The sequence below is a fragment of the Zophobas morio genome, unplaced genomic scaffold (genome assembly GCF_036711695.1).
Source record: "Zophobas morio isolate AGI-343-1 ecotype UQ-CSIRO unplaced genomic scaffold, CSIRO_AGI_Zmor_V1 ptg000029l, whole genome shotgun sequence".
Lineage (NCBI taxonomy): Eukaryota > Metazoa > Arthropoda > Insecta > Coleoptera > Tenebrionidae > Zophobas > Zophobas morio.
Genome location: NW_026972134.1, coordinates 4,681,756 through 4,694,974, shown reverse-complemented (window position 1 = coordinate 4,694,974; position 13,219 = coordinate 4,681,756). Strand labels below are relative to the sequence as shown.

At 35.3% G+C, this 13,219-nt stretch overlaps 2 protein-coding genes across 3 annotated transcripts in view; one reads left to right on the top strand and one right to left on the bottom strand.

Moving 5' to 3' along the window:
* Nucleotides 1-1,748, top strand: part of LOC135137532 (transient receptor potential cation channel protein painless-like) — a 66,909-nt gene extending 65,161 nt beyond the window's left edge. The window contains exon 3 of the mRNA XM_064067219.1: nt 1,651-1,748. Coding sequence (XP_063923289.1) covers nt 1,651-1,682 — 32 coding nt within the window. The 3' untranslated portion in view covers nt 1,683-1,748. The remainder of the gene's footprint in view (nt 1-1,650) is intronic.
* The window catches only part of LOC135137531 (cubilin-like), a 38,540-nt gene that overhangs the window by 9,748 nt on the left and 15,573 nt on the right, over nt 1-13,219 (bottom strand). For both annotated transcript variants that reach the window (XM_064067214.1, XM_064067215.1), the window contains 26 exons: nt 12,156-12,515; nt 11,924-12,110; nt 11,530-11,872; nt 11,330-11,483; nt 11,062-11,276; nt 10,836-11,010; nt 6,431-6,778; nt 6,012-6,367; nt 5,625-5,964; nt 5,226-5,576; nt 4,990-5,171; nt 4,743-4,941; nt 4,318-4,683; nt 4,178-4,266; nt 4,029-4,130; nt 3,848-3,979; nt 3,586-3,794; nt 3,364-3,539; nt 2,526-2,747; nt 2,329-2,472; nt 1,933-2,277; nt 1,679-1,879; nt 892-1,377; nt 518-843; nt 284-461; nt 29-235 (listed from right to left, as the gene is read on the bottom strand). In XM_064067214.1, the coding sequence (XP_063923284.1) occupies nt 29-235; nt 284-461; nt 518-843; nt 892-1,377; nt 1,679-1,879; nt 1,933-2,277; nt 2,329-2,472; nt 2,526-2,747; nt 3,364-3,539; nt 3,586-3,794; nt 3,848-3,979; nt 4,029-4,130; nt 4,178-4,266; nt 4,318-4,683; nt 4,743-4,941; nt 4,990-5,171; nt 5,226-5,576; nt 5,625-5,964; nt 6,012-6,367; nt 6,431-6,778; nt 10,836-11,010; nt 11,062-11,276; nt 11,330-11,483; nt 11,530-11,872; nt 11,924-12,110; nt 12,156-12,515 (6,393 nt within the window). The remainder of the gene's footprint in view (nt 1-28; nt 236-283; nt 462-517; nt 844-891; nt 1,378-1,678; nt 1,880-1,932; nt 2,278-2,328; nt 2,473-2,525; nt 2,748-3,363; nt 3,540-3,585; nt 3,795-3,847; nt 3,980-4,028; nt 4,131-4,177; nt 4,267-4,317; nt 4,684-4,742; nt 4,942-4,989; nt 5,172-5,225; nt 5,577-5,624; nt 5,965-6,011; nt 6,368-6,430; nt 6,779-10,835; nt 11,011-11,061; nt 11,277-11,329; nt 11,484-11,529; nt 11,873-11,923; nt 12,111-12,155; nt 12,516-13,219) is intronic.

The window sequence follows — 13,219 nt, the reverse complement described above, 5'->3', positions numbered from 1 at the left end:
AATTATGGTATTATAAGATTAAACTTACCGTCAAGTTGATAAGAAAACTTAAATCCTGGCTTATGCTCCCACGCATTTGTTTCCAAAAGTATAAAGATTTTGCTACCCATTCGAATATCTGGGGGAATACGCTGACCACAAACGGGTTGACGATACATGGTTGCTATGGGAACATATCTTATTCCAAGAACAAGATTGTAAATGGTTAGTTTATCGTACTTGCAGTTGGCTCCCGCTAAAAAATACAAAATGAAAACCGTTGTTTCTGAAGATAAACACTTACCGTCTTCTAATTCGAAATGATAAAATTTTATGTTGACATATTGCCACATTTCCTTTCCAGATATATAATATTCGCAGCGCATATTTTTCTTAGAAAGAAATGGATATCCTGGACTTACAACGAAACGTTCAGTAGTATCAGCAATGAAAGTACCTCCACAGATCCATTCCCATTTCGCCTGTAAAGTAAGTAACAAAGTAAGAAATTTGCTCTAGCATCAGTTGTTAAGCCTACACTGAAACCTTTACCACCAATTCTTTCGTTACTTCTAAACAAAATCTTCATCCTGTTAGAGGTCCCGTTGATCGACTCTGGAATTTCTCGGCCGCATTTCTTTCCTAAAGAAAACCACTCATCATTTCTCCAATCCCATATTTCAACGAAATCGTTTTTGCAGTTGTCGCTTTGTTCGATTTGGAATCTAGTGATAAACGTAAGTCCAATGTGGTACCCTGCATCACTCCTAAGTTCCCATAGACACTCTGCATTGTTAGGGTAATCGTCAGGGAAAGAGGGGGTTTGGATTATCCGACTTTGGCTACGGAACAAACCACCGCATCCTAAAAAATTCACTTTCACTATTTGAGGCTTTGATTTGTTTACATTACCTTGTATTCTTGGTTCGTATTTTAAACTGAAACTTTTTCCATTTGACTCTAGGTCATATTTATATTCAATCCATAAAATATTAGACTCCGATCTTATCGGCTCAGGTTTGTTACTCTGACAGTATCTATCAATCTTCGGACTGCTCGGCGAATCCCCGTTGTATATATCCAAGTAGCTCTTTGCGCAATTGTCTCCTAAATCGAGGTTCTCAAATGTTAAAAGAATCGCTTGCTCTTCTGGTAATTTTAACAACCAAGCACATTCAATCGATGATGAGTACTTGTTTGGGTAACCAGGGCTTCTGATAGCCCCTATTTCACCATTTATGACTCCACCACATTGATACGTGTTATAAGACATTGTATAATTGACAACACTTCCACTGTTAGTTTGCATGAATGTTAGTTTTAAGTTTGAATAAGGAGATCGGATTATTGTTGTACTAGGAATACACTGTATTGTTTGGATAGGTGTTTTGGCGTCTTCTAAAATAGATTTCTTATTAATACATATCTTTTATGTTAGGTGATCATTTAAATCTAGTATCGAGAAGGCTATAACATTGATGTCTTCCGTAAGTTATATGATTTTAAGTTAGTTGTAGGTTCATACGTAACGAACTTGGTTTAGAAGTCCTACCAACGGAAAGATAAACGATACAAAAGCAAACTTGAGACCGTTTTGGTTTCTACTTAAAAAAATTACTGTATTGGTTATTTTCGATAAGTTTTTTGTTTCATAATACTTCTCGATTCCAGAAATAATTATCCGACGGGAAACCTATACCTGACTCCACTTTAATTACGGCTAGATATTGGAAGCAACTAATTTTACCACCAGGATTAGTCTTATTCGTAGTACTGGTAATAGTCATCGCAACAGTTTTTCCTTGGGACTGTTGATTTCGAATGTAAGTACAAAAATAAGGATATGGAATATTTGGCTGAGTGATAGTACCACTATCTTCATTTAAATCACCTTGACAGCCTAGATTTTAACAAACTATAAAATATTGATCAAATATAGCAAATGCCGCATACTCGTCGGTTCATTGGAAGAGAACTTTAATTTAAATCCACGTCCAGTTTTCCCCGGAGACCCGTAGTAAATAAACATGTGATTTTCCGAAGAGTCGACTGTTTTCTCGTTATTCGAAGAAATTTTTTTAAGCAAACCTTGGAAATCGTTTTCATTATAAAATGCCAATTCATTTACCGACGGACTTATGAATCTATTGTCTAAGTCGAAGTCCTCTATGTTTACAGTTACGCGTCGGCCACGTGGTACCTTGATGTACCAAGTACATCTTCTTGGGCCTTCATGGGATACTGGATAACCTGGAGATTGAATTGTACCTCCTGTGGCTTCAATGGTACCACCACAAACTGAAACCAAATTATGTAGCTACTTCAAATTTTTTGTCATTACAAAAGTACCTTCCTGGCTGGAATTAAAGTTTAACGAGAAACCGCTTAAATCTTTTTTTGCTTCGTTGGTTACGAAATTAACGAATACTTCGTTTCCAGCTGAGTTTACTTCATTCGGGAGTTTTTTACCGCAGAATTTACCGAGAGTAATTTCTAAAATTTTCCCATATGATACATATTTATAGTGTACCAGCTTTTAAACATACTCGTGTTGTCCACATGATTTTCTTCATAAAGCCACACATGGTCAACTGTACATTTGAAACTGTTTTCTAAATCGATTTTATTGAACTTTATGTTCATACTATGACCAGGTGGTCCCATTAAGTGCCAAGTGCAGGTTGCACCGATGGGATACTTAGAAGGATTGTTGAAGAAGGGTGACCGAATTTGACCCATTTTACTGTGGATGGTTCCACCACAGTTGGCTGAAATCGGTCTTAATTTGAATTACATGAGCATTCCGAGGCTGTGCACAAGCTGTGTTTGAGAAATGGTTTAATTTAAAAATTTAAATTAAGTATGTTGTAATAAATGTCAAGCTAAATCTTGGATTCAGGTTTTAAAGTAACTAAAACCAGACTTACTGAAAGAGTGAAATCTTTACTTAAGAGTTAGCAGGCAAGAAATTTTGTATACAACAGAAAATGGTTGCTGATACGTTGTGACAATTGTTGATCCAGAAGAGCATATCCCAGAGTGTACCGAATAATACTAATTAGCATATGGCTTAAGTGAACTTTAACTGAAATTTTAGAAAACTTTGATAGCATTTTACTCACTGTTCTTAGGTGTTTTAGAAGACAGCAACTCGAAATAGTAAATTTATCAGTTCGTGAATCATCTGCAGTTTAAACTAAAATTTGTTTGAAGTTATAATAAATCTGCGGCAAAGAACTGACAATTTCGCGTTAACATAAACGTTACAAGAGAATAAAATTGTAACGATTCAAATACGAATCGGGAGGAAATTGGCCATGAATCTAATGATCGGTGTAGAACGACCAGAATGAAAATTGTTAATCTTTTCCTATTCTTTCTTACCAAGAGTTAATTTCGCCTTAAAACCATTGCTCGGATGGATTAACTGAGTAAAGAATTTTACAAACATCATGTTGTCAGTTGTGAATCGTGAATTTGGTTTTTCGCCGCAGAATTTTCCGATTAACTTCGAATATATCGTTGCACCATCCCGTACTTCCACATACTCTTTATTACATCTTAAACACGATCTTCTACAAAATATTCATATTTATAACAACTTACTCTTTGTCATTGGCCACGTCAAATCTGTATGGAAAATCAATTCGGATGATTTCGCCAGGAGGAGCAGTGATTCTCCAAATACATTCAACATGCGGGGGAGGTATTTGAGGGTAATTAGGTGAGTTAATTTCAGTAACATTTTCGAACTGGTTTAATGTTATTTCTCCACCGCATGCGTAGGAAACTTCTCGGTAACGTATTTTGAAATTCTGTTAGAAAATTTAATAATTAAAAAAAAAGCTGACTGTTATTCATACATTACGGCTGCGGAAGGCGGTCCTTCGTATTTAATGTACGCATTATTGCCAGTGGTATTAAGTCTCGAGGGAACTTGATCACCGCAGTATTTACCATCTCCTAAAATCGGAGAATCCGGAAAGATACCATTACGTATCTGAATTACGAAAGTACATTACTGTGAATATTAAGAATATTATACTTACCATTAAATAGTTATTACAGCCTATTTCCTCGTGTACTATATCGAACTGTAAGAATTCTAGCTCTATTGTTTTTCCAGCACCAACCGTGATGTTCCATTGACACTATAATTTCTTTAAGAATAAAGAGTGTGTTAAATGAATAGTCTTACTATGCTAGAGTGTCTTGGAAGAAAACCCGCCCTTATATTGTTGTCATATACGATGTAACTCGTAGGTTCCGTCAAATAACCACCACATGCTAAAATTTTTTTAATTCTTAATTTATAACTGAATTAGGTTAATGAATTACTTTCTCCTACAAAGGCCGCAAATCCAGTACGATTTTGATAGTCGTCCGTTTTAAAAGTTACCTTCATCATGTTTAAAGTATAGATGAAATATCTAAAGGTCACGTTTTCGTGACAAGTTTTTATAACACTCTCCCAGTCCTCATTTTTCTTTTCAAAGACTTCAACGTAATCTCCGTAACAAGAAGAGCCGTAAGGAGGTGGTAAATCCATATCCGTGAAATAAATAGCTATCCGATTCATCGGAATCGTAGTGAATATCCATTCACAATTTAGATCTTTTCCGTACCCGTTAGGATATCCAGGAGATGTAATTTTGGTATAATTTTTCAAAGCATTTATATTTACGGGTTCGCTCGTTCCACAGCCTGTGGATAAAAGATATTGACTGATACGAAAAATTAACTTAGAAGTAGTGTTATATTACCAGTAGGGGTCTTATTGATTTCTCGAGTAGTTCCATCGATTGCCAACCATTCTAGAATGAATCTAATTATGGATCGGGTCGTGCTGTAACCTCTAAACTTGATGAACAAAATATTGGAAGTGGATTTAATATCTTTTGGTAGCGACGTCCCACAGTACTCATTTATAAGAGCGTCCGTGTCGCTGGAGCCATCGTAAATCTAAAAATACGATTCTAGTTCTTCTATTTGTTAATTTTTCAACTATACCGTGATCGCCGAGAAACACATACTGTCACCGCTTTCTAAATTTATTTCTTTAAAAGTTAATAAAATGCGTTTTCCGTAGTTTACGGTTATCCTCCAAGAATAATCACCATAGAGTGGATGACCCTGATTATACAGTGGTGACACTATTCTTCCGGAATGTCCAGTTAGATCATTTTCACGGTCTGTAATTAAAAGTTTATATTTATTAGGAATTTTCGTTGAAAAATATGTTCTACTTAGAATATATTCTGCTTGGAATCCTTTAGCGGTGATAGCTGATAAATCACCGTCCATAAGGCTGGTTTTTAGGAAAAACCATAAACTACCCATATTAGTGATATTTAACGGTAGATCATCACCACAATATGTTCCCAGAACTTTACCAGTTCCATTACTTTGTCTTACTTCCAAGTAGTCGGTATTACAGTGTTCGGACTCTAATAATTTAAAGTATGTAAAAGTCACCGATAGGTGGTTTCCTTCGGGAATATCAATTGTCCATTCGCATTCTGTTTCCATAGGATATTTTTTTGGATAACCGGGAGACGCAAAAATACCTTCAACTGATGTTAGAGTGCCTCCACAATCTAAAATACACAAATCAGAATAAAAAATTATTATATTTAAATACCAACGATTATCGAAAATGGAGTAAGTTGCAAACAATACCGAGTTGTATTCTATATCTATGTGCATTGCCGAACCGTCAGTTGTTAAAGTAGGTGGACTCTTCGTTCCACAGTAACTGCCCAATGAGGGGGCATCGGAAGAAGCACCGTTGTAGATTTTTAGAGCACTGAAGCCTTCATCGCAATAATTGCTCATTGTGTCTAAATGAGTAATGGTTAAGGAAACGTGTTTGCTCGGATCTTTAGATACGATAGTCCAGGAGCAATTAAATTCTTCGTAATCTAAATCGTTGGGGGTTAGTCGTATGTATCCAGTACCATCAGTTTCAATTCGAGCACCACATGTCTGAAATTGGCTAAATTAGGTTTGAATTTCGATTTTTATTAATTTACCCTTTTATAATTTGCTAAGAAGCCTTTAGCTACTACATCTGTTTGTGTCACCATTTCCACATACATTTTATTTGTAGTTGAAATAATAGTGTGATTAGGAGCATCTTTGCCACAGACTCTGGCTAAAATAGGATAGTCTATTGTTGGACCATCGTACACCTTCACAAAGCTGTTATTGTTTGAACCACAGTTGACACCATCTGGTGTAAACAGATCGAAATCTTCGAACTTCAGCGAAATCATGTGTCCTTCTCCGATTTCAATCTGGTAGTTGCATGTATCGTTAACTTCGTAATTTTGAGGATAATTTGGAGACATGATAGTTGCTTTGTCGGCAACATATTTTCCTCCACATCCTATTAATGAAAGAAAAATAGATATTGAAATGATTACTTCTTGTCTAATAAATCACTACTTACTTGTAGATTTTGTAGTATAGTTAGCAATAAATCCTACTCCTTGAACTGACGGATCAGCTTTAAACTTAACATACATCATATTGCCCGAGCTTCTTAAAGTTATCGGTTTATCTTGGTGACAAATGCTAGCGATTATGGGATAAGTATCGTCTTCACCGTTATATAGATTAATGTAATCCAAATGGCATGTGTAAGTTTTTTCAAGTTCGATCTTATCAAACGTGATCTCTATGTGTTGCCCAAAATCAACTTGAATGTTCCAATTACATTCAACTGAAGGTGGGTAAGCGTTGGGATAATTTGGAGAGGTGATTGTCCCATTGGGTTGAGTTAGAATGTCACCACAACCTATATCAGCAGCATAAAATTTTGGAATGAGGTAAATAAATAATTATGTATTAATAAATACAGGGTCATTATAAAATATTGTAGTCGAAGAAGGCCATGATTTTGGTGACATTTTGTGCCGCCTTTTTCAGTTTTGTGGAATGGATTACACTAATATTGGAATTTTTATTTTTAGCGCCACATTAGTTGACATTAGCGGCTGCACTGTTTCAACGCTTCATCAAATTCTGTCAGATGTCAATAATTTTTTCGTTTGTACTGGTACGTTTTCCCTCACTTTGTGCGTTAATTGACTTGTCTTGTTTTCATTTTTGCTGTCTTCCCCTTTGTTAGAACTTTAATAAGTGTCTCAAAAAACAGTTTTTATCAAAACTACAGATCATTGTGGAATAATCTCAGGTAATGAACAGAGAGGAATAACTATGGTCAGTGTTACAAATGATTTTTTTAGTCCTTTGGCGCAATCATCATGCCTATTACCGTAATGGGGTGTTAAATGAGGATGGGGATGGAGTGTACTCTGTGGAGGCGTCTAAAAACGAGTATCTAGTGAAATGTTCTGTTGTCATTGATGAAGAATCTTTGAAGACGCTATATGGCGAATTATGGCCAGATTTAACGGCACTGGTAGCATTTCTAAGTGAAAACCGACGGGGAGACCTCAAGTTAGTGAAGACGTTGTTGAAGATTTAAGGATGAGAATGGAACAAAGTCCGAATAAAGCTTTGTCAAAAATCTTTACTGTCCGGAGTACCATACAGCCCATGTCAGAAAATCGTAAAAGAGAAGTTACATATGCATCCATACAAAATTTTGTTGGTTCAGGAGCTGCAACCAGCTGATTTTCCTTGCCGCGTTGGGTAGTGTAGTTGGTTTCAAGCTGATATGGACGATAACGGGATTCTCGATTTGTCGTTCTTTTCTGATGAAGCCTGGTTTCATCTGTTAGGCTATTATGTCAATTGACAGAACTTCAGAATTTGGTGTATAGAAAATACTCACGCTTTTGAAGAAACACCATCACACGCAATGAAGGTTGGTGTGTGGTTAGCAGACGACGATTCATAGGCCTGATACTTTTTCAAGTAAATGAATGTGATCAATAAACAAAATTAGATGTAGAAAGTGTATGTAGGTACTGCAATAAAGTTTCTTATTTTCAGTAACTTTCATTTTTCTTTCGGTGTTAGTTGCATTCTCTTAATTTAAAACTTACTTCAACTTACTGTTTAGTAATAATTGTAATTTTACTATTAGGAAAGTTAAAAATCTTTATTAAACATTCTGTTGTTTCAAGAGAACTCATAATCATCTACAGAACTCTTAACACTATGCTCCTGAAATTTTATTGGTTTTTTCATCTTTTGTGTTATAGAAATTTTGAAAAATCTTGATATTAGGATGGCCATGTGGGCGTGTTTTGGGTAGAACCTCTTTGACATTCCTGTTATGCAGATCTGGCATGTTTCAGATATCTAGAAACTGCAAAGCTGAAGGTAATGTTTGGACATAGCAGTTTTCACCTATTGTAGGGATGAAGATCAAGGATTTCAGTTGTGTTTTTTCAAGAGAAAAGCACCGGTCACAAACCATGTCTGCACCAATATTTTGACGATTCCTTTCAATTTACAAACAGAACTTTCGCGGGATCACAACTTTGGCAAAATTATTTACTGCAAAAACTCATTAGGTACTCATAGTGTTCGTTAACTGTGATAAGACTTGCTCTGCCATTGTCCATTACGTGATTTTTCACAATTTTTACCTTCAGGGTACCTATAAAAATGTAATTTTTTAAATAATTACCGTGTTCATTTGTTTCGACAAACTTAACCTCACTTTTTGGATTTCATTATTTGAAAAATTATTGCTTCTTTGCAAAACAGACCAGATGATTTATTCTGTTCAACTCCAATCGACTTTCCAAGGTGTAATTCATGACAAAGCCCTTAAACGTTTTTCTGACAATTTACAATTTTTGAAACTGAAATGTATTGCAGTGGCGTTCACAAATGCCCGATAACACTGCAACCCTTAATGCTCTGGCCTGGCGTCTTTTCGTGTCTATTTAAAATGAAATTAAACCGCGAACCGGGCATTTCAATTTTTGACACATCTGACAGATTTGTTTGGACGTTCGTGACATTTCAAAACAGTTCAAATCATTTTGGTGATTAGCGGCACGAGAAAAATTTCATTTGTTTTTCATAGGTGAGTTGACTACAATATTTTATAATGACCCTGTATAAACACAACAGTACAAATGGGGTGAATAATAACAGACTACGTTATTTGTATTAAAAGTGCAGTCGTTTATTTCAAAGGTACATTAATGGTAATTGGTAAATGACATTGGGTGGTTATTGGTGTTCACAAAATTAGTGCCATCGCGCAAAATTTTTCAAATTAGAAGCCTGGAAGTAGTACACAGGCCACTCGTACTGTTTATTCGAAAATTAAAAAAACAACTACGTACTAGTAAGGCCCTTTCAACACCCAACATTTTTTCAATGACTACTCTGTTTTTACAGGTTCCCTTTTTGTAAAGCCAAAATTAAAAAAAAAACTCAAAGTTTGTCATGTTTTTCCAAAGGTGAATCTGATTTCGGTCAAACAAATTCACTTTTAAAAACGCTTAAAATTTAAAGGTTTTGACCTGTTTATATTTTTCTAAAATTTTCTTTAAAACTCTCTTAATAATACGTGCATTGAGTGGGAGATATCCATCGCCCATTGGATTTTCATATCCTTTATGTACACATTTTATAATTTCGTTTGCGATTAAAATATCTTTTTTTGCAAATGCGAATAAGCTAGAGAAATTATATACAGATGTTCTAGCAAATTCAAGAAATCAATACAAATATGCTACAAGACAAATATGATGAAGACATATTACATTACTTCTTGAAAAGTTAGAAATCTGCATCAAATCGGTAAGACATGTACACTTCGACTGCTCAACGATGAATCATTCGTTAAAAATCTATGTGGTATAAAACGTGAGTACAGACCTGCTTAAAAGGAATAACTTTAATTATAATATAAAAAAGAATAACGAAAACTTTATGAACATTGTTGTAAAAAATATGATAAACAAATATTTAAATATGGGCTAAAAACATATTTACGTACGATCGAATAATAATAGGTTGTTTTTGGCCCCCATTTCCGGGCGTAAAAAAGCTCTGTTTGGCCCGAGGGCCAAAACCAACTCTTATTGCCTCGTTCAATACATGTATAAAAATTTTGACTGTAGTTACTCAATTTTTATTTGTTAATATGAATATTATTATCAAATACACATTTTTTACAATTGCTAACATTAAATCCAGGAACGTTAACCTCCGCACCAAGATCATTTAACACTGAAGCACTATGACCTGTTGAAGGCTGTTGAGGGTCACCTACGTCTTGGCAATTTTAATTTTATTTTGGATGAAATCTTCAATGTATGATACTGCAACAGAAGACGGTCGCCAATTTGCCTTTATCATGGAGTACTGTGACCAAAGTGAAGAAGGCTTGTAAGTCGTGATCAGCTTGTTGAAATATACCAAGAACTTCCTCAGTAACACTCACAATTTTTTACATTTACACCAGTCACGAAATCACAAAATGAACACGCTTGTTTACAGATCAACATGGTTATTCACAATGTTTATTATTTTATTTTAAATTAACACATCTTCGTTGTAACATTTTTTACGAAACTTTTTTCTTAAAATATTGTGTTGAATGTCGATCGTACTAAAGTTTTGTATGTACCTCTGGCGTAAGCAGCGTGATTGGCCCTTGGCGTGTTAGTGCACTCAGGCCTTACGCCCTTAATACATAAATAACTATTAATGATTAAATTAGAAAATATGAAGTTAGATAGACATTAATTTTTCATGTCATAAAAGTGTGCTACAATACTTCTGTCACGCTCGAACTGTAAAAATGTTAAAAAATTAAACATAGGAAAAAGAGAAATACCCGCACTTTTGGGTTAAACTTTCAAAGATTGACGTTTGGTATTTAGTTCTCTTAAAACTCTAGATACACAGATACATACCTTCAATTTGCCATTCTAATCGAAAACCACTGCCTCTTATTAAATTATCAGAAACGAAATGAATTTTAGCGCGACTAGATTTCAAAGTAATTAGTGGAGGGTTGTTATTGCCGCAGTACACTCCATACTTTTGGAAGGGACCTTCCCCTTCTTGATCAGGTTCAATATAGAGTATCTAAAAATTTAAGTAAATATTTTTTATCATACACAACACATTTGAGAATACTTCTACATAATCATAAATGCATTTATTGCCAGACTCGGCGGGGCCGGCGTAATTTGAGTCAATTCTTCCTAAATCAAAATGAGAGAAAGATATGTTGATATTATTTCTTTCAGCAACTTCGATTTCCCAGTTACAGTTGATAGAATCAGGATAGCTATTCGGAAAGTTTGGACTTTCTATAGCGCCTCGGAAGCCTTTCAGTGTATTATTACACACTATAAAAATGTGGTAAATCCAAATACAAACTGATTACATAATTTTAACTTACTTGTTGTATACTGAAGTTGGAATCCTCTACCGTTTCCACTTAAATCCGATCTGAATCTCACCGTAAGACTGTTGCCAGTAGATCGAATAAACGATGGATGCGACGTACAAAATCGTCCCAACGATTTACAATTTAAAGATGGACCGTCGAGAATCTACAGCTTTTAGATTTTAATTGTTTAACAAAAATTGTGATAATACCTCAACGTAATCCAGCTGACATTTCGAATGTTCTTCTAAATCTAACTCGGAAAAGACGACCTGAATTAAAGAACCAGCACTAACAGCAATTCTCCATGTACAGTCTGTAGCGACTGAATATGGTTCTGGGTAGTTTGGAGAAATTATGGAACCCGTTGGACTGCTTAGTGACCCACCACAGCCCGTTGCTGTAGCTTCCCATTTGATTTTAAATCCACCTTCTGATCTCGTCATGTCTGAGTGAAAGCTGACGTAAATTTTATTAGCATGAGATGGAATTGACTTTGGAATATTTGTTCCACAGAATTTTCCTAACAGAGGGGAAGCAACACTGCCACCATTTCTATAAATTTGGAACGGGGATTATGTAAGGAAAAGAGTATCTGAGAATTACCTTATCTCTAGCCAGTCGTATCGACAAAGAGAATAGCTTTCTATGCTAAAATCGATTACTTTCAATAGAATTTGATGGCCGGGTTTAACTTGTATGGTCCATGTGCATTCCATATTCAAAGGGTAGTTTTGGGGATACCCAGGGGATTTCAATGTTCCAGCATCCGTAAAGTAATTTCCCCCACATACTAAACAAAATAAATAGATTTATTGAAACAAATCAGAATATTTACCATTAGCTTCCAAAATAGTACTGTATGTTGCTAGGAAACCACTCAGATGTTGTGTTGGGTCTGAATGAAAGTTGACCGTGACCAAGTTGGAGGTGCTAAGCATTGTCGCTGGAATCGTTTGACCGCAGAACTTTCCAATGGAAGAGCCTTGTCCGGTTTCTGTATTGTTGTCGAAGATTTCTACGTAGTCGCCCACACATCTGTAACTTGTCTCAAGTTGAAAATTCATCCAAACTAACTGAATTATATTTTCCGGGGGAGCTGCGATAATCCATTTGCAGGTTTGGTCTCCTGGATAGAGATCTGGGTAACGTGGTGTGGAGAAGGTGCCAGTTTTTTCCTTTAGAATTCCTCCGCATCCTGTAAAAATTGAAATGTGTTTGGTCTCTCTTTTCTAACCAAATACGTGGGACATTTAGAGAATCACACGAAGTGTTCAGGAAATGGAGAGATAACTTTGTATTTAAACTACATAATTTCTTTTGAAAAATTGATTGTCCTCAGTTACTGAGGATCTACAACATAAAGGCCATGTTGTTGTAGATAGAATTCCTAAGAATGGTATCCTAAGTGGGAGTGACCATGGAAGAGGCATGAGTATGAAAGAGCTTAGAGAACAATTCTAGATTTACTGAACTGAAATTGGCAAAAGAATGTAGACTACGACGTCTCAAGAATGTCTCAGACAATTATAATAGCAAACAAGAATTTTGATCATTCAAAAAACAACTGTTTATAAGGATTCTAAATTATTTTATTCAATTTTGACATGTAAACAAACGTTTATTTTGCCGTCAGTAGGCCACTAAAGCTTTGGTTTACCGGATAAACCAAAGCTTTAGTGGCCATAAAATTTTTAAACCGCTAGCGAAATAAAATTTTTATTTTGCTGTTTTAAAACCATGGTTACCATTTCTGTAATTTCTCCAGTGTCTTGCTGCTCTTTCCATCTGAGGAACTTTTGATACACTTTCTGATCTGGTCTTTTCTGGGAGCAAGTTTTGTCGTTAGAATCTTGCATGATTTTGTAATTTTTCGATAATTTTAGTTTGTTTAAAATAAAC